The sequence below is a fragment of the Natator depressus genome, chromosome 5, assembly GCF_965152275.1.
Source record: "Natator depressus isolate rNatDep1 chromosome 5, rNatDep2.hap1, whole genome shotgun sequence".
NCBI classification, from domain to species: Eukaryota; Metazoa; Chordata; order Testudines; family Cheloniidae; genus Natator; species Natator depressus.
Window position 1 is genome coordinate 44,006,551 of NC_134238.1, and position 25,498 is coordinate 44,032,048.

At 41.0% G+C, this 25,498-nt stretch overlaps 1 protein-coding gene across 1 annotated transcript in view; it reads right to left on the bottom strand.

Moving 5' to 3' along the window:
* JMY (junction mediating and regulatory protein, p53 cofactor) overlaps window positions 1-25,498 on the bottom strand; it is a 127,078-nt gene that overhangs the window by 11,214 nt on the left and 90,366 nt on the right. The window contains exons 7-9 of the mRNA XM_074952671.1: window positions 20,165-20,251; window positions 8,120-8,215; window positions 6,524-7,067 (exon numbers count right to left, since the gene is read on the bottom strand). Coding sequence (XP_074808772.1) covers window positions 6,524-7,067; window positions 8,120-8,215; window positions 20,165-20,251 — 727 coding nt within the window. The remainder of the gene's footprint in view (window positions 1-6,523; window positions 7,068-8,119; window positions 8,216-20,164; window positions 20,252-25,498) is intronic.

Here is a 25,498-nt window from a genome sequence, read left to right on the forward strand (position 1 = left end):
GGCTGAGCAAGAAGTAGGACTGAGTGGACTTGTAGGCTCTAAAGTTTTACATAGGTTTGTTTTTTAGTGTGGTTACGTAAAAAAAACTAAGTTGCATTTTCATGATAAAGAGATTGCACTATAGTAGTTGTATGAGGTGAACTGAAAAATATTATTTCTTTGGTTTATCTTTTTATAGGGCAAATATTTGTAATAAAAAATAATACTATAAAGTGAGCACTGTACACTTATTCTGTGTTGTAACTGAAATCAATATATTTGAAAAATATAGAAAAACATCCAAAATATTTATAATTTAAATTGATATTCTATTTATTGCTTAACAGTGTGATTAAAACTGTGATTAATCATGATTTATTTTTTAATAGTTAATTTGTTTTGAGTTAATCGTGACTGACAGCCCTAATTTATATATAACTGGATATCAAATTACACATACAATTAGAGATGGGACTGGTAGCTCCTATTATTAAGTTCTGTTTTCAGTTGCTTATAAACTGTGAAACCAAACATTTGGGTTGATAATTTCCATATCAGGTGTCTGCCTCAAGCTCAATTTCTTTGGCAAATTTCACCCAAAATTGTTTAGCTGCTTCTGAGAACAAGACTGAGGGAAAATGTTGTTTGTCCATGCAAAAAACAAAACCTAGTGAACTTTTCGTAAGAAAGGTCTAGCATTTCTATGCTTTGGAGCAGGGACTTGGGCTGTCAGAGATATGCCTTTTGAAGTCCCTCCTCCTCTGTGAAAATCTGCCCAAATTTGGTCAAGCTAGCTCAGATTTTTGTAAAGACAAACACATTAGGGTACATTCTAAGCTTGTCTGATTTGCTTATGAGGTGTTCAATGGTTTGGATGGTCTCTCTGCAGTCACAAAAAGGGGAGTCTTTGGTTTTCCACTTATGTATCAAGGATAGCTGCACCTTTCATGGTTTGTTCAGGTGCAGTTCAGTGTGATCGAAAGTCTGTGGGAGGACAGCTTGTTGAGTCAGTAATAATGTGCTTGTTTGGAATGGTAAATGAGACCCAGACACTTTGCCATTCCCTGGCTGGATCCAGAGACATGAGATAGTCATATGTGATCCATAGTGATTTTTGCGATTTCAGGTATTGTTGGGGTATGTTATCCATACGTATGTTAACCTGGCTGAATGGGAAGTTCTGGATAGTCTTTGGCACAGTTAAGTTCTTGTGCTGCAGCTCTCTCTCAGTGGCTGAAGGTTCGATGTTTGCTAATACTGAAAGCTACGATAGAGGTGCTGTTAAAGTTCCCATGATCATTTGCATGGTCTTATTCAGCTGCCTATCCATAAATTGAGTATGGCAGCTTCTTGTCCACACCGGTGCACAGTACTTGGCAACTGAGTTCACCAAGAGAGGGCTAGAAGCAGAATTTATAACTAATGAGTCCTATGGTGCATATATTGTAACTGCTGCACTTCTCTTAGTGAAGAGCTGACAGCGGTTACAAGCTCTATCAACTCTCATATTTTTCACCAGATGACAACACCTGTAAGTGTCTTCAGGGCCGGCCTAGACCAAATGGCACCCCAGGTGAGGATTATCTTCAGCGCCCTCCCCTCCACTTGTTAAACTTTTCAATACCTCATTTTTTATTGCATTTGTAGCCCATTTCATGACTTTGATGCACAATTTAAGTGCATGATTTATCCCTGTCATATAAAAGACAATACATTTGCATGCTAGGATCCATAAATCTGAATTTATTAATGCCACATACAGGAAAATAAAAAAAATTCATTTCCTCTAAGCTTATAGAAACTTTTAAATTTTAGGAATAACTGAAATGTATTAACATAAAAAAATTGAACTGTGCACCAATATTGTGTGGATCAGTATTAAATAGTGTTACAGTAAGTGACAGCCTTAGAATGTTAACCCTAGTCCTTTAGTTCAAAAGGTCGCTTTTTTCCACCTTTGCCCTCACAAACTGAAGCACAGTAGTCAGAGAGATCCAAAGACTGGCCACTGGCATTTTCAAGCGACAAAACAGCAAGTGATGTCAGTTTCTCATCAGCCACTGTCGATAAAAGATATGTTTTAATGAGCCTCAGCTTCGAAAAACTGCACTCACCACCAATGTTCCCTCTAATTTTTGATAGGCCATGTGCGCAAAAAAATTTCTTCTGTGCAAACTGTTTTGCTTCTGTGCAAATTTTTGTGCACACGGTGTTTCACTGTGTGCGCAGGGTTTAGGGTCTGGGCTAGCACACATGCGCACAGCTTACAGGGAACAGTGCTCACCACCTGCGACTATGACCAGCAGCGTAAGACGACTCCTTAAAGCTATCCAGACATTAGGAAAAGTGTCTTTCAGCTCTGCATCATAAATGAATTGGAGAACTTGAAGTGGAGAGTGCTTCCTGTGTTGCAAAATGTGGCAGATGTTGTCCAGTTTGACAGAGGTCTTTATCATTGACATCCAAATATTCCCCATGTGTCAGGGTCTGGTGAAGGTCCATATAAATTGTTCAAGTGTTTTCCTGTCTGCCAGCAGCTTATTGAGGTCATACAAAAAACCCCAGGTCTTTTTGTGAGGCTTCACTTGTCCAAACTTTTCTTCGATGGACATTCAAGCAGTTTCAACGAGTGAGTAAAAAACTCCCTCTTTAATCTTTCTTCCAAGCTTACCATTACCTTATATCTGCCCTCGTAACCAAATTGTCTTTTCTTCTGATAAATATGAGTTTCCTTGAAGACAGGCTCAACTCCTAAGTTTTCCACATTTCCTTGGAATCCGTTGTCTCTGTAGACCACAACGAAAGCAAGACAGCTTCTTATCAAAGTAGTAGCCGTCACGATGTCCATGGACTGAGTTTGTAATGCCTTGCTTACATTTACTTGGAACAGAATATCGTGCCAAATGACAATTGAGACCAGAAATTTGAAATCAATGATCTGGTTTGCCAGGCTTTGTGCCTCATGTCAGATCCTGGCCTCAGCTTTACTCAACTGCACCAGTTCCATTAAGGCGTTGTAACCCTCAGTCATTTGGTACATCACTGGCCTTATGCTGTCAATGTGGCTCTCCCAGCAAGTGTCACTTAGCGGCTTCACAGTCAGATTTGTAACATTGTCCATGAGGATCTTCCACTTGACAGCTGATGCTGAAAACAAGACATATCCTTTGCAGTACTCCGAAGAGAGATACTGATTCTAAAGATGATGACACTGTATCTGACACAACCAAGTTGAGGGAATGGCAGCCACAAGGCACACAAAAAGGGTTTTGAACTCAGCGCAAGGATCCTTGCCTGGACACCACTGTTTCTTCCCCTCAGGTTCACGCCACTGCTGTAGCCTTGGCTGCAGCATCCTGAAGCTTTATTTTATTCTCATTCAAAACATTCATAAACAGTTCTGTTAGGCCTTTTCCAGTAGAGTTGTCCACAAACCATCATGGAGGAAGGAAGGAGGAGAAATGGATGGAGTACCCATCCCAGATGATCTCCAGCACCCAGTTGTCAGAGATTATCTGTTCCCAGGTGCTGAGGAATAGAGTGAGATGGTCGCCAAAGGGATGGGTGGGGTTTTCCAGTGTGATGCAGCAGTGAGGAGAGTGTTCCACGGGCACCTCGACCAACCCTTCAAAACTGTCTCTTCGAGGTGAGAGGGTTGAGAGGAAATTTGCTGAGATCCCGACATCTTCTGTTTGGGAACCTGGGCTTCTTCCTCTGGGGTTCACAAGATCTCTGTGAATATTTAAATGAATATTGAGATGAGTATTGCGATGAGAGAGGCTTGAATGCTGGCTGAGTGCTGTACTTTCTTTTCTACCCAGGTGTACAGATCATGAGGGATCGAAGAGTGGACCTTGAATTTTTTAATGTCTGGAGGGAGGCATCAGTCTCATCGACAAATAATTTCATCCCTTCAAAAGGGAGGTCCTCCACAGTCAGTTGGACCACCTTTGGGAAGAGGGATAGGTGAAGCCATGAGGCCCATCTCATCACAATGGCGATTGAGATAGAATGAGCTGCCCTGTCAGCTGCATTGAGTGCAGACTGGAGAGATGTTTTAGCCACCAGTTGGCCCTCATTGACTAAGGCCTTAAATTGCTGGTTATGAGAATTGGGGAGCTGTTCAATAAAATAATTAAGCTTTGCACAGCTTTGACAGTCATATTTAGACAAGGCTTGATAGTTTGCCACTCTGAACTGGAGGCTGGCCAAGGAGTAAGCCTTCCTGCCAAAAAGGTCTAGGCGCTTCCAGTCCCAGTCATAAGGGGTGGACTTAAACTGGGTGTTGGCAGCCCTTAGAATTAACTGTGTCCACAATGATCGAATTGGGAGGTAGGTGTGAGAACAGAAATTCTGTGTCTTTTGGTGGCACGTAATATTTCTTGTCCACCCGCTCGCAAGTTGGTGGAGTGGATGCGGGGGTCTGCCATATCTCCTTGGGGGGGGTCCAGCAGAGCATCATTAATAGGATGGCCACTCTGGAAGAGGTGGAGAAATGTACAATGCCCACCAGCTTGTGGTGTGATTCATCCAGTCACCTCTTGTAGTGGTACTTGTAGTGCCTCTGCCACCCTCTGTGCCAAGTCTTGGTACAGTTTAAAGTCATCCACCATTGATGGCAGGGGGACATCGCTGTCTTGTCTGGTGACAATGACAAGAAGTGGGCTTGAGGAGTGATTTCCTCCTCAACTTTGGCCTCTAGTTCCTCCCTTGGATGCTCGGGGGGTTCACAGGCCCTTGAGGCAGCAGCTGAAGGAGGGTACTTCCTTGGCTGCTGGAAGGCCACACTAGAGGTAATGGCAGGCCCAAAGGCATCAGGCCCCCAAGGGTCCCAGTATGGCTATTGTGATGGGAAGGGGCCCAGTGGTTGGTACCACAGTTGCCCAAACCAGGAAGGCTGTGGGTCAGAGGAGCAGTGTGCCCAATGTCCATAGTAGAACTGGGCTCTGTATGGCAAGTGACAAGAGAGGCGGGAAGCCAGGTCCTCTTGCTCACTTTTTGACTCAGATGACAGAAAGGGCGGTATGTGGCAGGAAGTCATTGGCGAGTCTAGAGCTCTGGGTGAACTCGGTACTGGGTATGCAGTATGCATCCGATGAAGTGAGCTGTAGCTCACGAAAGCTTATGCTCAAATAAATTGGTTAGTCTCTAAGGTGCCACAAGTACTCCTTTTCTTTTTGCAAAATTTTGAGGACATTTTCCAAACATTGAAAAATGTTTTAAGCTTTAAACTTGACTAATATACTTCAATTGTCCCAAAAGTTTCCTTTCTAGTTTCAGACTGACTACTAGGAATTTCAGTCCAAAAGAAGTTTTTGGAAAAAGCCAAAAAAGGGAGTCAAAACCAGACAAAGTTACAGAAATAACCGCTGAGGCATTAGTGAGATTCCATATTAATACTAAACAAATGTAATTATACTCTTCATTTCACACGGATTTTGCAATCCCTAAAATTGATGTAAAACAGAATTCTAGAGAGTAAGGATCATCCCACCTACAAACACATGAGTATATTAGACATGGAGTTTCATGCAGGCAGAGCTCTGGGTCATAGCTGACTTCAATAGAAAGCTGCACAGGTGCATGGGTCTCCACACACAGACATCCTTGCAGGATCAGGGCTTTTGTGCGCTTACAATAGTAGAGAATTCTTTTGTGGTAGGAGAAGTTAAAAGCATCACCTTTTTGAAGGAGTTAGGTGATTAACAATAAGGGGTACAAATAAAGGCTCCATCCAGTCACTACCATAGCTCTGTGCATGAGGCACAAAAGGAGCTTCACTTATGTCTGACTACTTCTCAGCACACTTTTAGTTAAGGTTAATTAAATCAAGGTACTGGCACAGAGCCAGAAGGGTAGGTATTTTAGAAAACAAAGTTTGCTAAATGAAAAGTACAAAGTGTGAAATCCTGGCTCTATTTAAGTCAATGGGAAGACTCCTATTGACTTCTTGGAGCAAGGATTCCATCCCAAGTTGGTAAGGAAAGACTGTTTTCCCATGCTTCCCAGAGGAAACAATGAAAATTAAGTACTAAAATTTTAACATTCATCACCTATGTCTCAATGTTTATTTAATTTCTAACTAGCAATCTGTGGGGGTTTATTCAAGGCTGCCCACACCAACTCGTTTGGTGGGAAGAGAAAGGATACACAAAGGTGGCAGAGTGAGACAGATAAGGTAAGTACTGCAATTAATTTCATTTTTGTATACTGCAGAAGTTTTTGCACCCAGGTCTGATCTAAAGACGTCTGTTATGTAATGTCTGTCAACTGAAAAACTGACTGCATCCTCAAGTACAATTTGCAGTTTATGTGGAGTTAGATATAACTGAATCAACAGCATACACTACAGTACAAATTCCCACCACTTGATTTCACCAAACTTTTCAGTCAAGGGCATTAAAACAAGTGTTGCATTGATCATTATATATAAAATCCAACATACCTTTTCTACACAGCAATCAAAAAAGGGGGAAACAAAATGACTACAAGTACATTCCTTAGCAGTTAATTATGTTTAAATAAATATAAACAAAAATATTACCTCTCCTCCTTTGTAAACCCTCTAGATCTGTCTTCTTAAGTTTCTTCTTGGCACTGACTAACTGACTGCTATCAAAAAGATGTGCTGATGGGACAGTGGTAGACTGTGGGACTCCCTTATCCTCACTCTCCTGTTTAACAGGGCTGTCACTTTTCTCTAAGGATTCAGCAGAATCTTCCTTGATAGGCAGAGGCGGTGGTGGCGGTGGCGGCAAAGGAGGCGGAAGTGGAACTACAGTAACAGTATCTGGTTGAAGCTCATTACTGGCAAGAAGTGGAGGAGCAGTATGATGAGACAGTTCAGAGGTAATGCCATTGGGTGGTAACGAACTATCTTCAAGTTGTTCTAAGCTTCTGGGCTCCTGGGTTTGTAAAGGCTGGATTACTTTTCCCAATTCCACCTCCTCAGTTTTCTTTTGGAACTGTGTGGTTACTGGCAGAGATTGAGGTTGATCTACACAGGGCACTGAGCTGGGTGTACTACTACTTCTTGCATGTGCCAGTCGCAGTCTGGTTGATTTAAGTATTACTTGCCCAGGGTACCGCTAAAAGGAAACAGTTATTTAAAATTAGATCAGTGTATGCAATATACTATACTAGAAACTAAAGAACATGTGATCAGGTGATTGCGCCTTTGTGACAAGGAAACTCACTTCTTTTTGTTCTTTATTTTGCTATTTTTGTTCTTTATTTTGCTATTGTATTTGCCCCTCCCTCCCCCCCAGTTTGTGTCCTTTCAAATTGCAACTGTGCATGCAAACTGCTGAAGGTGAAATTAAAGGCTGCTTTTGAAAACCTGGCCCAATGTGTATTTTTTTTTAAATTACCACAAATGACTTAAAACATAACATTTTTACAAAGCTACATAGATCCTATCCATATGGATATACTATACATAATGTAACCATTAATTACTTGATTAATTTCCTATTGCTTCAGTGTGTGAATTTACTAGTGTACAGAAGCTGTAAGTTTCTAGCAGCCTTGCAAGCAATTCGGGTGGAAAGACTCATTTTTTATATCACTACTAAACAAGATTTCTTGCTAACAGAAATTCTCCAATTTTATTACTTGTTCAGTCTTAGATGCATAGGCCAGGAACCATTAAAAGGAGTTAATATTGTGTCATTTTCTTGTACTCCCGTCTGCACCCATCTGTTGTCTCTTGTCTGGTATTAGGTTGTAAGCTCTTTGAGACAGGGACTTTTAGGTACTATGGTAATGCAAACAACAGGTCACATGATCCAATACATGTGTAAAACAGCACCTGGATCATATCTATATAAGGAAAGGAAAGACCCTGCTTCAGTTCCTGATTATTTTCCTGTAAATATTAACAGAAGAGAAACTGAGAAGATGGAGGTTAAGCACAGAACTATGCTGCAAAACATCCAAAGAATTTTATCTAATGCTGTACCTTATTTCCACTTAAATCCACTTAAAGACTATGGGAATTTTAACACCTATTCCCAAAATGAATGCTTTAAGTATTTAAAGAAGAACAGATCTCTCTCAGGATATTAGCAGAATATAACTGAAGCATATTTTCAAAAATAAATGCTACACAATGAAGAAGAGTGGTCATTACTTCTGTTACCTGTTTAAATGTGCGAAGTCTGTCCAGTGTTTTCTGTCGCTCCTGACTAACCCAGGAGCTCTTTTTTTCCTCTTCATCTTGCAGCTGATCTTGCTTCTAAGAAAGGACATCAAAACCACATCAGTTACTATGTATAGAACAACATACATCATAAGAATTCAAATTCAAGGTATTGTTGAGACCAAGAGCTTATCAGGATTCTACTCTTATCAAGATTAGATATGTATATGAATAACAAGAATATCCTAAGTTACAAAAGTAAAGTAAACAAGAATTTTGAAAGGTATATAAACGCTCGAACTTCAGGGCATAAACCAAATTTTAACTTTCGGGAGCCAGAAGTATAATGCCCTGGGGACTAGTTATCCCATAACTGCCTACTGCAGATTTTGTCTCTCTGAAGCAGCCAAGACTAGTTACTGTTGGAGATAACATATAGGACTCAATGGGCCACTGTTTGATCCAGTGTGGAAGATCCTATGTTATTAAGTAAATAAAACTAAACTGAAAAAGTAATTGTTTAAAAAACAAGTGTGCTTTGGCATTCACGGTCTGACTACGAAACAGGTTGCCTGTAAGGAATTAGTGCAGTTGGAAGATTAAATGGATTTAAAGGCTCCCTAATGAGACCTCAGGTTTCAAATTTATTCTCAATTTATGCTGCTACAAAACTGATCTAAAAATAATCTTAATTTGCCCACAAAATTCATCAAAACCTATTCTTTGGCTCTAGATGTCCACCACTAGAAAAGCAGGAGTGTAAATGCTGGCTGAAATACATTAACAAAAGTATGGGAAAGATTGCACAGCATTGCCAGTGTCATTCTTGGCTCAGACTGGTACTATTGGTCTCCTACTTTCATATGTTTAGAACTGAATTTAGGTGATTAAGAAAAACGATGAGCAAACAGAAGACTATTAGTTACATTGATACATGCCCAGTCTAAACATTAAAATGCCAGTCTATACACTTGTGAAAAGTGAATCCATTTAATGGTTCACTTTTTCTGGTGTAAAAGAATTCTTTTAAAACCCATTTGCAGTCAAATTAGGGATAAAGTAGATTTCATAGAATCATAGAATATCAGGGTTGTAAGGGACCTCAGGAGGTCATCTAGTCCACCCCCCTGCTCAAAGAAGGACCTAATCCTCAACTAAATCATCCCAGCCAGGGCTTTGTCAAGCCTGACCTTAAAAGCCTCTAAGGAAGGAGATTCCACCACCTCCCTCGGTAACCAATGCCAGTGCTTCATCACCCTCCTAGTGAAAAAGCTTTTCCTAAAATCCAACCTAAACCTCCCCCACTGCAACGCGAGGCCATTGCTTCTTGTTCTGTCATCTGCCACCACAGAGAACAGCCTAGCTCCATCCTCTTTGGAACCCCGTTTCAGGTAGTTGAAGGCTGCTATCAAATCCCCTCTCACTCTTCTCTTCTGCAGACTAAATAAGCGCAGTTCCCTCAGCTTCTCCTTGTAAGTCACGTGTTCCAGTCCCCTAATCATTTTTGTTGCTTTCTGCTGGACTCTGTCCAATTTTTCCACATCCTTCTTGTGGTTTGGGGCCCAAACGGGACACAGTACCTTAGATGAGGCCTCACCAATGCCAAATAGAGGGGAATGATCACGTCCCTCAATCTGCTGGCAATGCCCCTACTTATACAGCCCAAAATGCCGTTAGCCTTCTTGGCAACAAGGGCACACTGTTGACTCATATCCAGCTTCTCCTCAACTGTACCCCTTTTCTGCAGAACTGCTACCTAGCCACTCGGTCCCTAGACCGTAGCAGTGCATGGGATTCTTCCTTCCTAAGTGCAGGACTCTGCATTTATCCTTGTTGAGCCTCATCAGATTTCCTTGGCCCAATCCTCTAATTTGTCTAGGTCCCTCTGTATCCTATCCCTACCCTCCAGCGTATCTACCTCTCCTCCCAGTTTAGTGTCATCTGCAAACTTGCTGAGGGTGCAAATCACGCCATCCTCCAGATCATTAATGAAGATATTGAACAAAACCAGCCCTAGGACCGACCCTTGGGGAACTCGTCTTGATACTGGCTGCCAACTAGACATGGAGCCATTGATCACTACACACTGAGCCTGACAATCTAGCCAGCTTTCTATCCACCTTATAGTCCATTCATCCAGCCCATACTTCTTTAACTTGCTGGCAAGAATACTGTGGGAGACCATATCAAAAGCTTTGCTAAAGTCAAGGAATAACACGTCCATTGCTTTCCCCTCATCCACAGAGCCAGTTATCTCATCATAGAAGGCAATTAGGTTAGTCAGGTATGACTTGCCCTTTGTGAATCCATGCTGACTGTTCATGATCACCCATGATTTTTTCCAGGGACTGAGGTGAGGCAGACTGGCCTGTAGTTCCCCAGATCCTCCTCCTTCCCTTTTTAAAAGATGGGCACTACATTAGCCTTTTTCCAGTCATCCGGAACCTCGCCCGATCACCATGAGTTTTCAAAGATAATGGCCAATGGCTCTGCAATGACATCCGCCAACTCCTTTAGCACCCTTGGATGCAGTGCATCCAACCCCATGGACTTCTGCTCGTCCAGCTTTTCTAAATAGTCCTGAACCACTTCTTTCTCCACAGAGGACTGAAGGTTTGGTTCCCCCTCCCCCAGATAAAAGCATTTGCACTGGCAAATGTGAAGATGCATATTGCAAAATTTTGTATGAGGGGAAGCAGTTCAACTCCCTCTATCCCAACCCCAGTATGCTATTCCTCAATATGTGACTGCCAAAAGACAATGCAAGTACAAACAGAAATACCAATTAATTCATAAAAATATTACAGGTGGAACTGGTGGCACTGCCTTTTTGAAGGTTGGCCAACACCTCCCATTATAAGACCTTGTTTTCAGTTATTTATAACTTTGCCAAAGTTTTACCATTTCTGCTGAAGTTTTCCATACTAAGTATCTACCTCGTGCTGAATTTTTTTTTGGAGTTTTAAAGTCAGAACAGTTTAGTCATTTCTGAGAACTAGAAAAGGGAAAAATGTTATTTTGCCCATGTTAAAAGATTCTAGCCACTTTGTCGATAAAAAGTGGTAGTGCCAGGCTTTGAAGCAGGTTCCTGAAATTTGGCAGGGATTGGCCTTTGTGTGAGGGATATGCCTTTTGCCACCTAAATTTGGCCAAGTTATAAGTCTATGAAAATAAACTGTACAAAAAAAAATTCTAGAGATTTAGATTTTAGTCACTAAACTCCTTGAATATTCCATCCTCACCAAGCATGCTCGAGCCTCTCAGCTCTTAGTCCTGACCAGACTGTCCACCATCTGCACAGAGCATAATCCACCAGAACTACAGGGGCAGAGCTGGACCTTCCTTGCAACTGCTGCTATTCTCAGCTGGAGTGGAGCTGGGCAGCAGAAATGACAACCAGGGGCTTCTCTCTTCTGTACTCTCAATAATGCTCCTCGTCTGGTACCCACACAGCATAAAGGAGGAATCCACCTGACTTGAATGCACAGGGTACAAGAGCCAGACTGGAGATGGGGGAGAGGAAGAAATGCAAAGGATCAATTTGGAATGGAGGAGAGAAGGAGGAAGCGAGAGGAACAGAAACTGTCACTGGGATTTGGTGGGAGGAAGGAGTCTGGGAGCCAATGGTGGAAATAAGGATGAGGAGTTGGGAGCCAATTGTCCAGGGATGGAGAGGACACTGAGATCAGCCAACGAGCTAGGGTGCAGGGGAGAACTGGGACTGGCTGGGCAGGGAGATTGAAAATGGGATGAAAACCCTGAAGAGTGGAGACAGACTGGGACAGCAAGGTGTAGGGGACAAGGACAAGGAGCCCCAGGCAGGAAAGAGACAGGACTGGGACAGGTTGGAGGGACCAGGACAGAAAGCATCAAGTTTGGGGTGGGATGAGGAGAGGTGAGATGAAAGAGAAAGAAGTGTCTGTGCCCACAAGAAAATACTCCTTCCAAAGCCTGGAATAGAACCCAAGATTCATGAGTTTCACCATTCCTCTGCTGTCAACAACATCTGGAAAACCCCCTGGCAGAGTGTCTCTCATCCCTCTCCTGTGTGTCCACATAGAAGATGACAACCTACTATTGCTCTTAGTTATTCCATAAGCTCTAATGACAGAGATCTGCGTGATGGATCTAGAGGTTCCAACTCTGCTGACGACCCACGTGGACATCAATATAAGCCACATAATGGCATTTGATTTTTTTTTGGTTTGCTTTTTTAAACACAGAGGAAATTACATACAAAAACTACATTAACAGAGCATTAAAGCTGAAAAGTCAAACAGTCAAAAGTTAAGATATGCCAGAATTAAGATTCAGCCCCCTTTTACTTAGGCAATATGATACAGATCACATACTGTTTTTTCCACAGGTCCCTGCCTTGTTCATTGCACAGGATGGACATGCGCAGGGTTATATAGTGAAGGAGACTATTGATAGGATCCCTTGCCTCACTTGTAGAGGAAGAGGGAAGCTGAGGCAGGGAATTGCAGGAAGAGGAAAAACAGTCTCATGGTTAAGGCAGCTGAATGCTGACCTGGATTCTATCCCTGCCTCTGTCACAAAGTTCCTGTGTGATGCTAGACAAGTCACATAAACCAGATTTTTCACAGGTGGTCACTAAGATAGGTCTACACTGTGAAGAAAAACCCACAGCTGGCCTATGCCTGCTGACTTGGCCTCCCGGTGCTGTTTCATTGCAGTGTAGACTTCCAGGCTCAGGCTGCAGCCCAAGTTTTGGGACTCTTCCACCTCACAGGGTCCTACAGTTTGGGCTGCAGCCTGAGCCCGGAAATCTGCACTGCAATGAAACAGCCCTGTAGTCTGAGCCCTGCGAACCCGAGTCAGCTGGCACAGGCCAGCCATGGGTATCTAATTGCTGTGCAGACATACCCAGATTGTGTGTTCCTTATTTTCTGGGTGTCAAACTTGATATGCTGAGGTGTGATTTGCAGACGTGCTAAGCACTCATAATTGCAACTGCAGTCATTAGGAACTGTGCTTGAAGTGCTATATAATGCTACGTACACTAAGAATCAGGTGCTAAGCACCTCAAATTGAGCACCTAAACTCAGAGAACACTTTTCATTTTAATCCCTCTGTGCCTCCATTTCCCCATCAGAAAATGGAGATAATATCACCCCCTCATCTCGCAGGGGTTTTGTGAAGATACATTCATTAATGTTTGTGAAACATTCATACTAGAGTCATGAGCATCATAGAAAAGCCGAGGAGGAAAAACAAACACATACTTACCTGCACAGAACCTGTGGTTCTTCAAGACGTATTTTTCATATATACATATATAGTCCACTGCTGATGGGTGCAGACCCAATGTGCTTGAGCCGGAGACTGGGATGGTACATGTGCCCTGCATGTCATTGTGCTTCCAAACCAAGGGCATAAAGGAAAGGGTCATCCCAACCGCACTCAATTCTCTCACCACCAGCAGAATCAGTGATGAAAGACTCCACACTAGTGTGGATGGATGGCTGGTTATGGAATATATGTATGGACTATACATCTCAAAAGTAACCACAGTTAGTATACATGTAACAGGTTCTTCGAGTGATTGTTTGATATATAATATGTATGTATGTTCAACTGTTGGTGACTCCCAAGCAATGATCTGTTAAACAGAAAATGAAGCACAGTTCTACCAAAGATGGCATCATCTCTGCAAGCCTGTGAAATGACATAGTGCTGAGTGAATGTGTGGACAGAAGACCACATTGCTGCTTCACAGGTGTCTCAAATCAGTAGGTTCCTGAGAGAGAACACCAGAGTGAATTGAGCTCTTATTGAATGAGCAAGTATTTTAGCAGGTGGGGGTTTACTAACCAGCTGATAAAGTCTCATACATGTGGAGATCCAACTAGAGATTCTTTGTGTGACTTTCTCCATAAACTACACCTAATCTAGGAGACTTTCTGAAGTCTTTAGTTCTGTCAAAATAGATGTGCTTAGAGTACTTTCTAATTAATGTAACCTCTGTTACCCTTTATCAGAATGTGGCTTTGGAAAAAAGTCAATTACCTGGTTTAAATAAAACTCTGAAGCCACTTTAGACAGAAACTTGGGGCATGATTTTATGGAAACCTTGTTCTTGTGCAAAAGTGTGTATTGCAGGCCTGCCGTCAATGCAACTCCCCTATCAGATGTTCTTGTCACCAGGAAAGTTGACTAAATGCAAGATGGAAAAGAGCATGTGAACCGGGGTTTGAAGCATGAGCACACAAGCCCTAACAGAACTAGATTTAAATCCCAAACTGTGTGTAGCGAGGTGGCTACCCTGCTCCTAAAATAGAAGGGGTTAAAAGCAGCCCTGGAGAGGGCTGTTGCTGGGATGGCTGAATGGCCTGTATAAAAAGGCTCTGAGGCAGAGGCCCAAGGAGTCTCTCTCCAGGCTGGAAGAGAACAGGGCCTGGCTGCCTGCCTGACAGGGTACTGAGGGTGATGCAGTGCTGGGGAAGGAGCAGGCTGAGTGGGGCGCTCCAGGCTGGCAACTCCCCAGGCTGTAGGGCCTGGGCCAAGGCCCACAGAGGTACTGGGAGGCAGAGGAAGGCAACAGGTCTAAACCCCCTTGCCTACAATGAGTGGCCTTTACACTGCAGTCTGCCCCAGGGTGGGGGCTTGGTGATGACTGGCAGTAGCCCAGACTGAGGCAAGTTGGGGATAGTGGGTTGGGGGTTCCCCAGGAAGGGGAGACCCAGAGGTAGAGTGTGGGGGTGCTGCCAGGGGGTCTGTGAGGGACACGGGGGCCAGAGCTGTAGCGGATCACCGGCCTGCAGAGGGCACTCCACACTGGAAAGAGCTAATTCCCCAATAACCAGCAGAAGGCGCTGCAGGGGTGAGTCCGCTCCTTTACACCATAACAGAGTCTTTTAATGGAGGAAAAACTTTTGTTAAACTTTTCATAAATCTCTTCACCACTGGGTGAGAGAACACTGCGGATCCAAGTATAGGGGGATGAGATGACTGCTAAGAGTATTTGCAGAGACCTTAATCAAAGCCCCAATTTGTTAAGGTGTAATAAGTAGTCATGAATAATAAGAATCTGAGATTTTGATGGTGACAGATGATGTAGCGCCGATTTGCAAAATCTCTTTGATTTTACTGGGAATGTAGACCTGGTAGACTCCTTTCTACTGTGTATTAGTTCTGCATGTCAGAGGAGAATACACACACCACACACACCCACCCCCTCTCTGATGAAGTTAACCATTCAGCATCCATGCCGCCAGATGAAGCCACGCAAGATTCTGAGAGAACAGATCCAAAATTAGAGGTAAGGTTATGGGTGGTCACATCAAGAGGCTCTGAAGGTCTGCCTGGGGTGTGCTGGGGTTATCATAAGTAATCTGGCTGCTTCTTGCTTGATCTGCTTTATTATTCTTGGCAGGAGAGGAAGCGGGGGTATGCGCAGAATAGGCCTAAGATCTTGCTCCTTGTTTATATTTATATAAAATACAGTGGTTGTGTTGTCCATCGTTATTGACAACACAACCACTGTATTTGTTTTTTTTTGTTATTGTTTATTATTCTTGGCAGGAGAGGAAGCGGGGGTATGCGCAGAATAGGCCTAAGATCTTGCTCCTTGTTTATATTTATATAAAATACAGTGGTTGTGTTGTCCATCGTTACTTGAATAGTAAGGCCTTTTATTTCTTGAAGAAAACCTCAGAGGTTTGTAGATGGCACTTAACTCTTGTATGTTTATGTGGAGGGACTTGTCCCAAGCGGACCAAGCTCACTCAACTGTTAACCTGCCTATGTGGGCTCCCCAGTCCAGTGCAGAACCGTCTGTTACAAGAATCTTTGATGGAGGAGCTGAGGCAAAGGAGACTCCCTTACAAGTATCTGTGAGGTCCATCCACCAATTCAGTGACTAGAGGACCCTGGTTGGGATGTATACTAACACATGCAGGTGATGTTTGCTTCGTCAGTATACTGATCCCAATCAGCCCTGCACATTTCTCAGATGAAATCTCATATGTTGAGAGACAAAGATGCATGATGTCATGAAGCCTAGCCACTTGATGCAAATTCTGACAGAGATCAGTTGGTAGGCTTGGGGATTTGGGGGGGGGGGGGGGCCTGGGGAGGTGGATTATATAACTGGAGCATTATTTGGAACGTTTCTGGAGCTAGCTGTGATGGAGTCTAATACAGTTCTGGTGAATTCTATTCGCTGAGAGAAGATCAATACAGACTTTTCTTTGTTTATTAATAGGCCCAGATGACAGATAATTGAAGGATATGTTGACCGTTTTCCTCCACTTTTTGTGATGTCCCCCAAATTTACCCAGTTATCCAAGTATGGGAATACTTGGGTACACATTTTTCTGAGGTAGGCAGCTACAACAGTTAGGCACTTTGTGAATACCCTGGGAGCTGCTGATAGCCCAAATGATAGAACCCTGTATTGTCAATAATGGTTTCCTCCCATGAACCTCAGATAGTGTTTGTGGACCAGATGGATTGTGATGTGAATGCAGAGATTCTCACATAATCACTGACTCCAGAAGCTTGGGATTTATGGAAAAAAAAACAGCAAGTAGTGAGAAACTTGTGATAAAATCATGTGAGATGGCAACACTGTTAAGCTCTTTTAAAGCTTATTGTAGTGTTCAACAGAAACAAGGAAAACTGATTTCAGTATGTCAGAATATGATTCATAAAATAGTAAATTAATTTTCTTGACATACCAGAGTCCTTTTCTTTATAGTAAAAGCTGAACTAAACTATCAATTTTCACTGTCAGAGTGAATTTGATATTTTTGCAATTTCTTGAAATAATATATAAATTCATATGTGATATTTCACATGCAGCCCTTTCATGATGCAAATTATGTTACATGATCTCAGGACAAGTTTATCATATATGTATGATATAAAGTATGTCTACTTTTACTACTTTAATCAATGTTTGACAGCGAAGAGACTATTTGGATTGTGGTGCCTCTCTGTCCCAAATATTGTAACTAAATATAAATATTTAAATATAAACAAGTGTCCAAGACCCATAAGGAATTTTGAAAAATCACCACATCTAACAGAACTGTGAGAGAAATATGACAATTTAAACAGCTAATACAGCCTCTGTGATGGGGCGGGGGGGGACAATGCCATGAAGTATACAGCTGAGAGATTCTGGGACTACATATTGTTTTATTTAATACTAGGTAAAAAGTAACTTTTTGGAAAGTGACTATAATTTCATCCCTAACATCTGTTGCTGACGCAGTATGAGATAGTTACCCAGGATTCTCAATGTCCAGTTACACATTGCTTTGGGGGATGGTAACTGTGGATATGCCAATGTGACTGAAATATAATTTTGCCAAAGTTTGTAAGCAAGTGGATTCACTAACCCACATCAGGTTCAGTTGTTTGGCATGGCTGTAATTAACATGGTGGAAAGCTACTGTTCAGATAGCACCACCCACTGCCAATTCTAGATGGGTTTCTGAATGACAAGTATCACGGATGGATAGTATTATAAACAGCCTTTGACTAACTGTATTTTGTGCCCAACTTAAATACAGCTGCAAACCCTAATGTAACTACAAGACAAGATTCACTGGCTGTTTAAATATGCCAAGAAATCCTTCCTACACTTTTCCAAGTTATATTATTTCACTGCTTCTTGCAAAACAACCTTTCAGCAGTTAATGGCAGGGATACTACCTCATATTCATAGACCACCACAATTTGCCAGTTTTGCCTAACTGGAAGAAAAATTACATTTCTTTTTTCTTTGCAATTGTTTCTTGCCATTTATTTAAGATACTGTACCAGAGAGACCTCACTATTGATGGAAAATGATAGTAAATTATACATTTTTTGATGATAGGTCATTACAAACTTGTCTGCATCTTTACTGAATAAGACGACATAGCTACAAGTAGATTGTAGCCACAATACATGAAAATAACAATACATAACTAGCTAAACTTAATATGTCACAAAATGTTCAGGCTACAAAGAAATTCCATGAGATTTCTGTTTGTCTCCCAAAGACAAGCAAATGCCAGGAAGATAACACCTCCTTAACCATAAACCCATGTTTATTACCCCTAAGAGTTTATACTATGAAAAAACCTCTGCTACTCTTTAAAACACCAGGAAAAACATTTGTAGTTGGAAATATTTTAAATCTTTTTTTTATTTCTTAAAAGTTTGTGAGATGCATACTTGCAAATACGTTAACCAAATGCTAAACTCCTAATATCACTGCTGCGTAAATGGTAAAATGCTTTATGTATCAAGATGGACCTTGCTAACTAATTACTAATGTAAGACGCTATTAAAGTATAGGCTATTTATATTCATGGGTAAAAATTAATTAATTAATGGCAGTACTCAAGGAATTCTTACACCCAACTCAAGACGACAAGAAGAATCATCTTTCTAAAAACTGTCACATAGAATCAACAACTTCTTTAATAACTGTTTAAGCCAAAGACTTTGTTTTGAGAACAAAACAAAAAACAAAAAAAAATTTTCTATAAAAACAATTTATATATATATGAAAACAATTTCATTTCCTGCTGAACTCCAATACATTAACAAACTACATATTCATAAGATGAAGAGGCCTCTAAGGACAACCAATGGAAGTAATCTAACAGTGAAGAGGTGACAGCAACCAACTTTGAATCTAAATAAATCTGAAAGAGGTATGTTTTCCTGTAATTTTATGAAAATAGGAAGAAGGATATAAAACACACCCTCTGCTACCCTGCTCAAACTCAGTATAGCTCATCCTGTCCATCTCTACAAGCAAGCTACCACAGACAGCTATGAAAGGGAACACAAGAAGAAACAACCCCATGAAAACTCACCAAGATTTCAGCATGGTTTGGTGAGAGAACATTAACTAAAACATTGTCAAGGGATCAGATTTAAAATTCTTAATGATTTTATTGGGATGTAAAAATGCTGCTGTAACTTAAAATATTAACAGTTTTTCCTGTTAATCACCAGATGGTTAGACCATGTATTCTCAGAGAGGAGACAGAGGCTAAACATTGGTAAACAGAAGAACAGTGGGATTTAAGATTGTTGATATTTGTAACTCGCCTGTTTCAAGACAGCTCACATGGCTTCTTCTAAATAGCTAATTTGATTTCCTAGGATTTAACTAGGATTGTTTAGTATGGCCATCTATAAAACTGACTGGTATTTATTAATAACTGGACAAGTTCCACCTGCCCTTAAACAAATTGTTTTGCTCGTACATAAACAGTTTAAGTATCTAATAAGATTCAAAGAGTGAATTTACAATAATTTTGGGAAACAATATGATTTAGTCTTAATTTAAGAGAAAAATGCTCCCCAGAGGTGGTTTACTCTCAAGGGTGTAATTTCTTTTAAAAGCTCTCCACACAGACACATACAGAAGAGAGTATAACGAAGTAAGCAGTTTATCATTTATGTTCTGTCATGTGTTGTTTTGTTTAATGTTTTCTTTTCCTTTCTTTAGAACTATGGTTAATAATTATGATTATTGTGGTTGGACACAATCATGATATCCCCTAAGATATGTAAAAGAACCCCTCTGACTAAAATAATGGAGTCACACCCCAGAATTGGCAATAAGAAAAAAATTTAGTAAGAGCTGACTTACCACTTCTTATTTCTCTAAACTAAATATTTTTATAATTTTTAAAATAAACTTACTTGACATGCAACAATTTAGATGAACCCCCTTTTTACCACATAACACATTTCAGTGTTCTAACTATATATCAAAATATTTCTTTAAAGATATCACAATAAAAAACAAGTCCAAAGACTTATAGTAAACGAAAATAAAAAGCTAATGACTCCCACACAGTATTGGGGGTTAAACAGCATAAGTTGTACTTTCAAAAACAGAAGATATCTTATCATCAACTTCTACTTACTCATCTTTGTCCAAAGTTTCCAGGTTATGTGCCAACTGTTCAAAATAGTAATCCATCTGAAAATACTGCTCTAATTAATGCATGGTGAGGGATATAAAAAATGAATCAAAAGCTAATTTCAGTAAGAGCACAAACTCACTAGCTGCACAGTATGATGCATTCTGTATTTCTCTTCACTCTGATGGCGCTGCTGGATCTTTTCATTATGCTTTGCGATACAGATCTCCTGTAGAGACAAAATATTACCTATAAAGCATACATTCCAAATATCAACTTATAAAGGCTTACTGTAATCTTTTATAAACAGCACTAAGCATTAAAAAGTAAATTATATGATGACTGCTTAAACAATCTAATTTAACTTTTGAATAAACACACAAAACCTAAACAACTGTGTTGACTACCCCCAGAGCATATATAGGTAGCAGCCACTAGCCAAGTCTAACACCATTACAGATGTAGCACAACTCACTGATTTTTTCAGAGTTGAGAGTGCACAACTGCTCAGGCAACTCCATTTTAAATTGACATGAGCAATGATGGCTAACATTCAAGCAAAATTAGATAATTATGTATTCAGCTAGACAACTGGCAACTCGCAAGTGCAAATTCCTAATTTCAATGTGCAATTGGTGACTGCACACAGAACATGGATGCTATTGTATCTACATTTCTGCACTTGCACCTTATTTTCTAAGAGTCATTTCTGACATGTCTAATTTAAAGAACTGATGAAAACTGGCTCTTTAGCCATTACACTTACTGTGTTACATTACACACACACACAGTTACCTCACATTAGTTACAGGAAGTTCTCACAATATTGTAAACTTGGCCAAACTTCAGTTGGATTATGCTCCATATGGAGCACTGATTACAAGCATGCCCCTCCCTAAGAGGGAAGGGGCACTGGGTATGCTTATCCATTATAGACAAGGCACCATCGCAAGCATCATCAAAGACACTTGATTTGACCTAAGCCATAAATCAACAGACACCTACAGTGGTGATAAGAAGGCTCAATTAAGTCAAGAAAACAAAGAAATCAAAATGTCTAATGGAGACCAAAAATATGACAGAAGCTTAACAGTAACTCTTGAACTTTAAGAAGAAAGGGAAATCCTTTACAACAGAAATAAAGGGAAAATGCTACATTCTCCTCAAAGAGGACCAGTGGGGATAGTGCTGGGCACAGAGGTAGGCAGAGTTTGTATCCAGCCTCAACTGGCAATGTTATCTGGAAAATTTCAAAGAGCAGACACCCACATGGAAATGCATGCAGGAAATACTCAAAGAAGAATGTAGGTTTATAATGGAATACCCTTCTCAACTTTAGCTATAGCAATTGCTATTGGTAAATACTAACACTTTCATTTTTTAATCATTTAATTGGTCACGAACTGCCTGATAATAAAGGCACTAGGCAGCAAAAGCTTCCTATAAACTAAACTTTGCAGACTACAATAATAAATTTAGAATGTGATAAAAGCTGAGACTTTTTTAATGTTAGTTTATCTCTGTTTTGTTCTCTCTCTAACCTATTACCTTGGTTAAAAGATTATTGTAATGTTTTGGGCAAGGTACTGCATTTCTAAGCTAATATATTTTAAATTGTGACTAGTATGGTGGGGAGAAATTAGAGAAAGAAAATGACAAAGGTTACTATACTTACAGATAATTCCTCAGACAAATGTACCAAAAAAGGAGTTTCACTTAAGAGTTGACAATAAAGAAAAATTTGAAACAACAAAAATGAAAGATGTTTCTAATGAGTTAGGCAAGTAAACAATTAGCACAAAACCTATAGTGATTTCACTTTCTAGTAATCAAGAAATGACCCATTCTAATATTTTAGGTCTCTTATTTCTTTTATATCTAAATAAAAACTCTGATTTGGAACTATTAAAATAAGACCTTTAAAATTTGAGATGCTCATTAGAATGTTGCTCTGATGTTACTTGAGCAGGACTGAATTTACAAATTATCCACTTCCCTTTACCCCAATTTTAAAAGTTATTAAATTTAAATAAAGCCTTGAGAAAAAAAAAAGAGAGAGAGAGAGAGAGAGAGAAATTCAAGGTCTAAGATAAGAGACACAAACATGAAAAGATGACTAAATGTTTAACTTTTATTTTTAGTACAGTTGCCCTTTCTTTGGTTGTAAGAAGTGCTGATTATATGCTAATTAAAATAGGAATGCTTAAAGTTAAGATGCGAAAATAAAGGATGGTATCAATGTAAGAAATCAAAGTCTTGTTCCGATGCTCTTTAATTTAGAAATTAGACATTCATAGATCATGGAGACTTAGCTAAAGATGCATGCTATTTGCATTTTACGGCTTTGTTTCAGAAAACATATGGGAATAGCTGCAAAGAGGAGGCTTTTTTTATGGATTCTATAGTAACAGGTTCTCTCTCTTTAAATCAGTGGGCTAATTTCTACAGTGATATCAAATTGTGCTTCTCTTTCTTAAAAACAAAAACAAAACAAAGAAAACAGAAAACCGTCAAGTTTACAAATTATCTTCACTTTTTCTAACAAAAATCTGGTCAACCCTTTCAACCTTTGTCACTTGATAAAACTACTTGATTAATACTAGCAGAAATGAACACACATGTTGATTTTGTAACTTCCATTGTACTTTGCATTCATATTTAAATACAGTGCATTAAAAAAATTGTCTTGCATGGGTTTGTACTCCATAACAATGTTGTTATAGGTAGAGATGGCCACACTACCTATATTGACAGGTTTCAGAGTAACAGCCGTGTTAGTCTGTATTCGCAAAAAGAAAAAAGAAAAGGAGTACTTGTGGCACCTTAGAGACTAACCAGTTTATTTGAGCATGAGCTTTCGTGAGCTACAGCTCACTTCATCGGATGCATAGCATATTGTGGAAACTGCAGAAGACATTACATACACACAGAGACCATGAAACAAAACTTCCTCCCACCCCACTGTCCTGCTCGTAACAGCTTATCTAAAGTGATCATCAAGGAAGGGCCATTTCCAGCACAAATCCAGGTTTTCTCACCCTTCCCCCCGCCCCCCCACAGACACACATACAAACTCACTCTCCTGCTGGTAATAGCCCATCCCTCTTTGAAACCTCTCTTTATAATAAGAAAAAAGAAAAGGAGTACTTGTGGCACCTTAGAGACTAACCAGTTTATTTGTTTATTTATTTAGTCTCTAAGGTGCCACAAGTACTCCTTTTCTTTTTTCTTTTTACGAATACAGACTAACACGGCTGTTACTCTGAAACCTCTCTTTATAATGCGCATGATAATCAAGGTGGGTCATTTCCAGCACTAACAAATGACTTACTTGTCTGTAGTGATCCACCTCCAAGCATGTTGGAAATAGGCAAGGTGATCTCCAAAACGGGGAAGGTGGGCTCATGGGCGCAGCTGTAAATCCGAGGTGCAGGAGGATTTGAACCATCAACCAATCCCTTAAAACTGTTGCTTCAAAATGGCTCTCTCTGGTCTTTCTCTGAAATCTATGTCTCTTTCTAGCAGGGGGTTTAGTGAATCTATGGCACCTTGAACACTGAATGGGATGTGATCTCTGGGAAGTTTGTGATCTACTAAACTTTTTCTTATTTGTAGGTGTATGTATACCCAGGGATCATAAAGCAGCCCTAGAGTCCTTTAGAGTGCACAAGGACTCATCCATGGTTTCCAAGAACAGTTTACAACCGAAGGCGAGATCCTCGACAGCAATCTGTACTTCTTTCAGAAACCCCATTATATGGAGCCATGATGCCCTGGTCATAAACACCGCTGTGGAGATGGACCTGGCAGCAGTGTCTGCAGCACACCAGCATGCTTGACAGGCAGGTCTGGCCACAAAGTGGCCCTCAGATGATGGACTGGAATTGCTCCCTATGTTCTTGTGGCAGAAGTTCAATAAAAACTGCGAATCCATTATAATGTGTAAAATTATATTTGGCCATGACCACCTGACAATTCGCAATCCTGAAATGCAGGGTTGCTGACAAAGAGGCCTTTCACCCAAAGAGATCCTGCCTTTTCTGGTCCTTATCATATGGGGTAGACTTAGAGAAGTGCTCCCTACCCCATTTTTTCACCACTTCCACCATCTGGGAGTTAGGTGGAGGGCGGGAGAGCAAGAAATAAGAATCCATAGGGAGAACATAATACTTCTTATTTGCCTATTTCCACATGGCTGGAACAGTGGCAACTGTCTGCCACCAAGCTTAGCCAGATTTACAAGTGCCTTATTGATGGGTAACGCCACCCTGGAGGGGTTACTGACTACAAGATATCCAACAGTTTGTGCTGTGAATCATTGACCTCTTCAAGAGGAATTTGAAGAGTGTCAGCTGTCTTCTTTATGAGGTCTTGATATTGTCAAAAATCATGAGCCATGGATCGTGGCAAAGGCATAACCAGATGTTTGAGGGGTGACCTCCTTATCTACCCTAGCTTCCTGAACCTCAAACATCTGCTATGGGAGGGCTGGCTGGGGAGGAGAGGGCTGTACAACTCTTGCCTTCCTATGCAACACCTGTTGTCTGGCAAATTGTTGATAGGCAGTTCAGAGGTCCAAGTATGGACATTGGGGGCATACATAAGTGGGAGTGGCATGAGGGACCACCATCTTTGATAATGATCTCGATCTTCCCTATATCTTTCAGAGAATGGGTTGTTGAAGGGATATGTTGGATATGTCTGAACAGAAACAGAGGAGACCAACTGGAAGTCTCTTTTATCCTCCTCTATCTGATCCAAAGAGAGAGCACCCACCAAAAATGGTGGAGAATCCTGCAGTACTGGAGAACAGTAGTCTGTAGATCACGGTCTCAGTACCAAGAGATGATCAGTACCCATGAGGAGTGGGGACTTTGGTTGTTATTGAGAGGTCCTTAGTAGATCCTAACTCTTGTGCTATCAAGTAGGGCATTGGCACTGACATAGTAGCCAAAGCCAATGGTGGGTGGCACCACTGCTTGCTTGGTGCCAAGAGTGCTGCATGCATGGGTACCAATGGCTGGGCTGAACACACAGGTACTGACAGCTGTGTCAACTCAATATCACCAGCCCCTAGTGTCTATGCTTGCTCTCCTTGCTGGTAGAGAGTACCAAGGCCCTGTTGGAGATGTCTCTCTATTTCGTGCTCTGGGACTTTACAGCCCGACCAGTACGGGAGGAGGAGTCCTTCAGTTCAACCGCATGGGGTTGAGTTGAAAGGTTGAGGTTTCAGAGACCACAGATCTCCCTGGGGACCTAGACCTTTTCAGAGCTGTCTCCCTCAGGTGAGAGTCTGCACTCCTCTTTTTGGAAGTCTTCCCTTTCTTAGGGGAAGCCTGTGCTGACGCAGGAGGAGTGCTGGATCCGTCTGGAACAGGTATGGGGTAGGGGCGTTTCCTGACTTGACTCAGAAGCTGGCCATCGTTAGCAGTCTTCTGAGTTTAATCTTCTTGTTTTTCCTCTTGGCAGAAGAAGC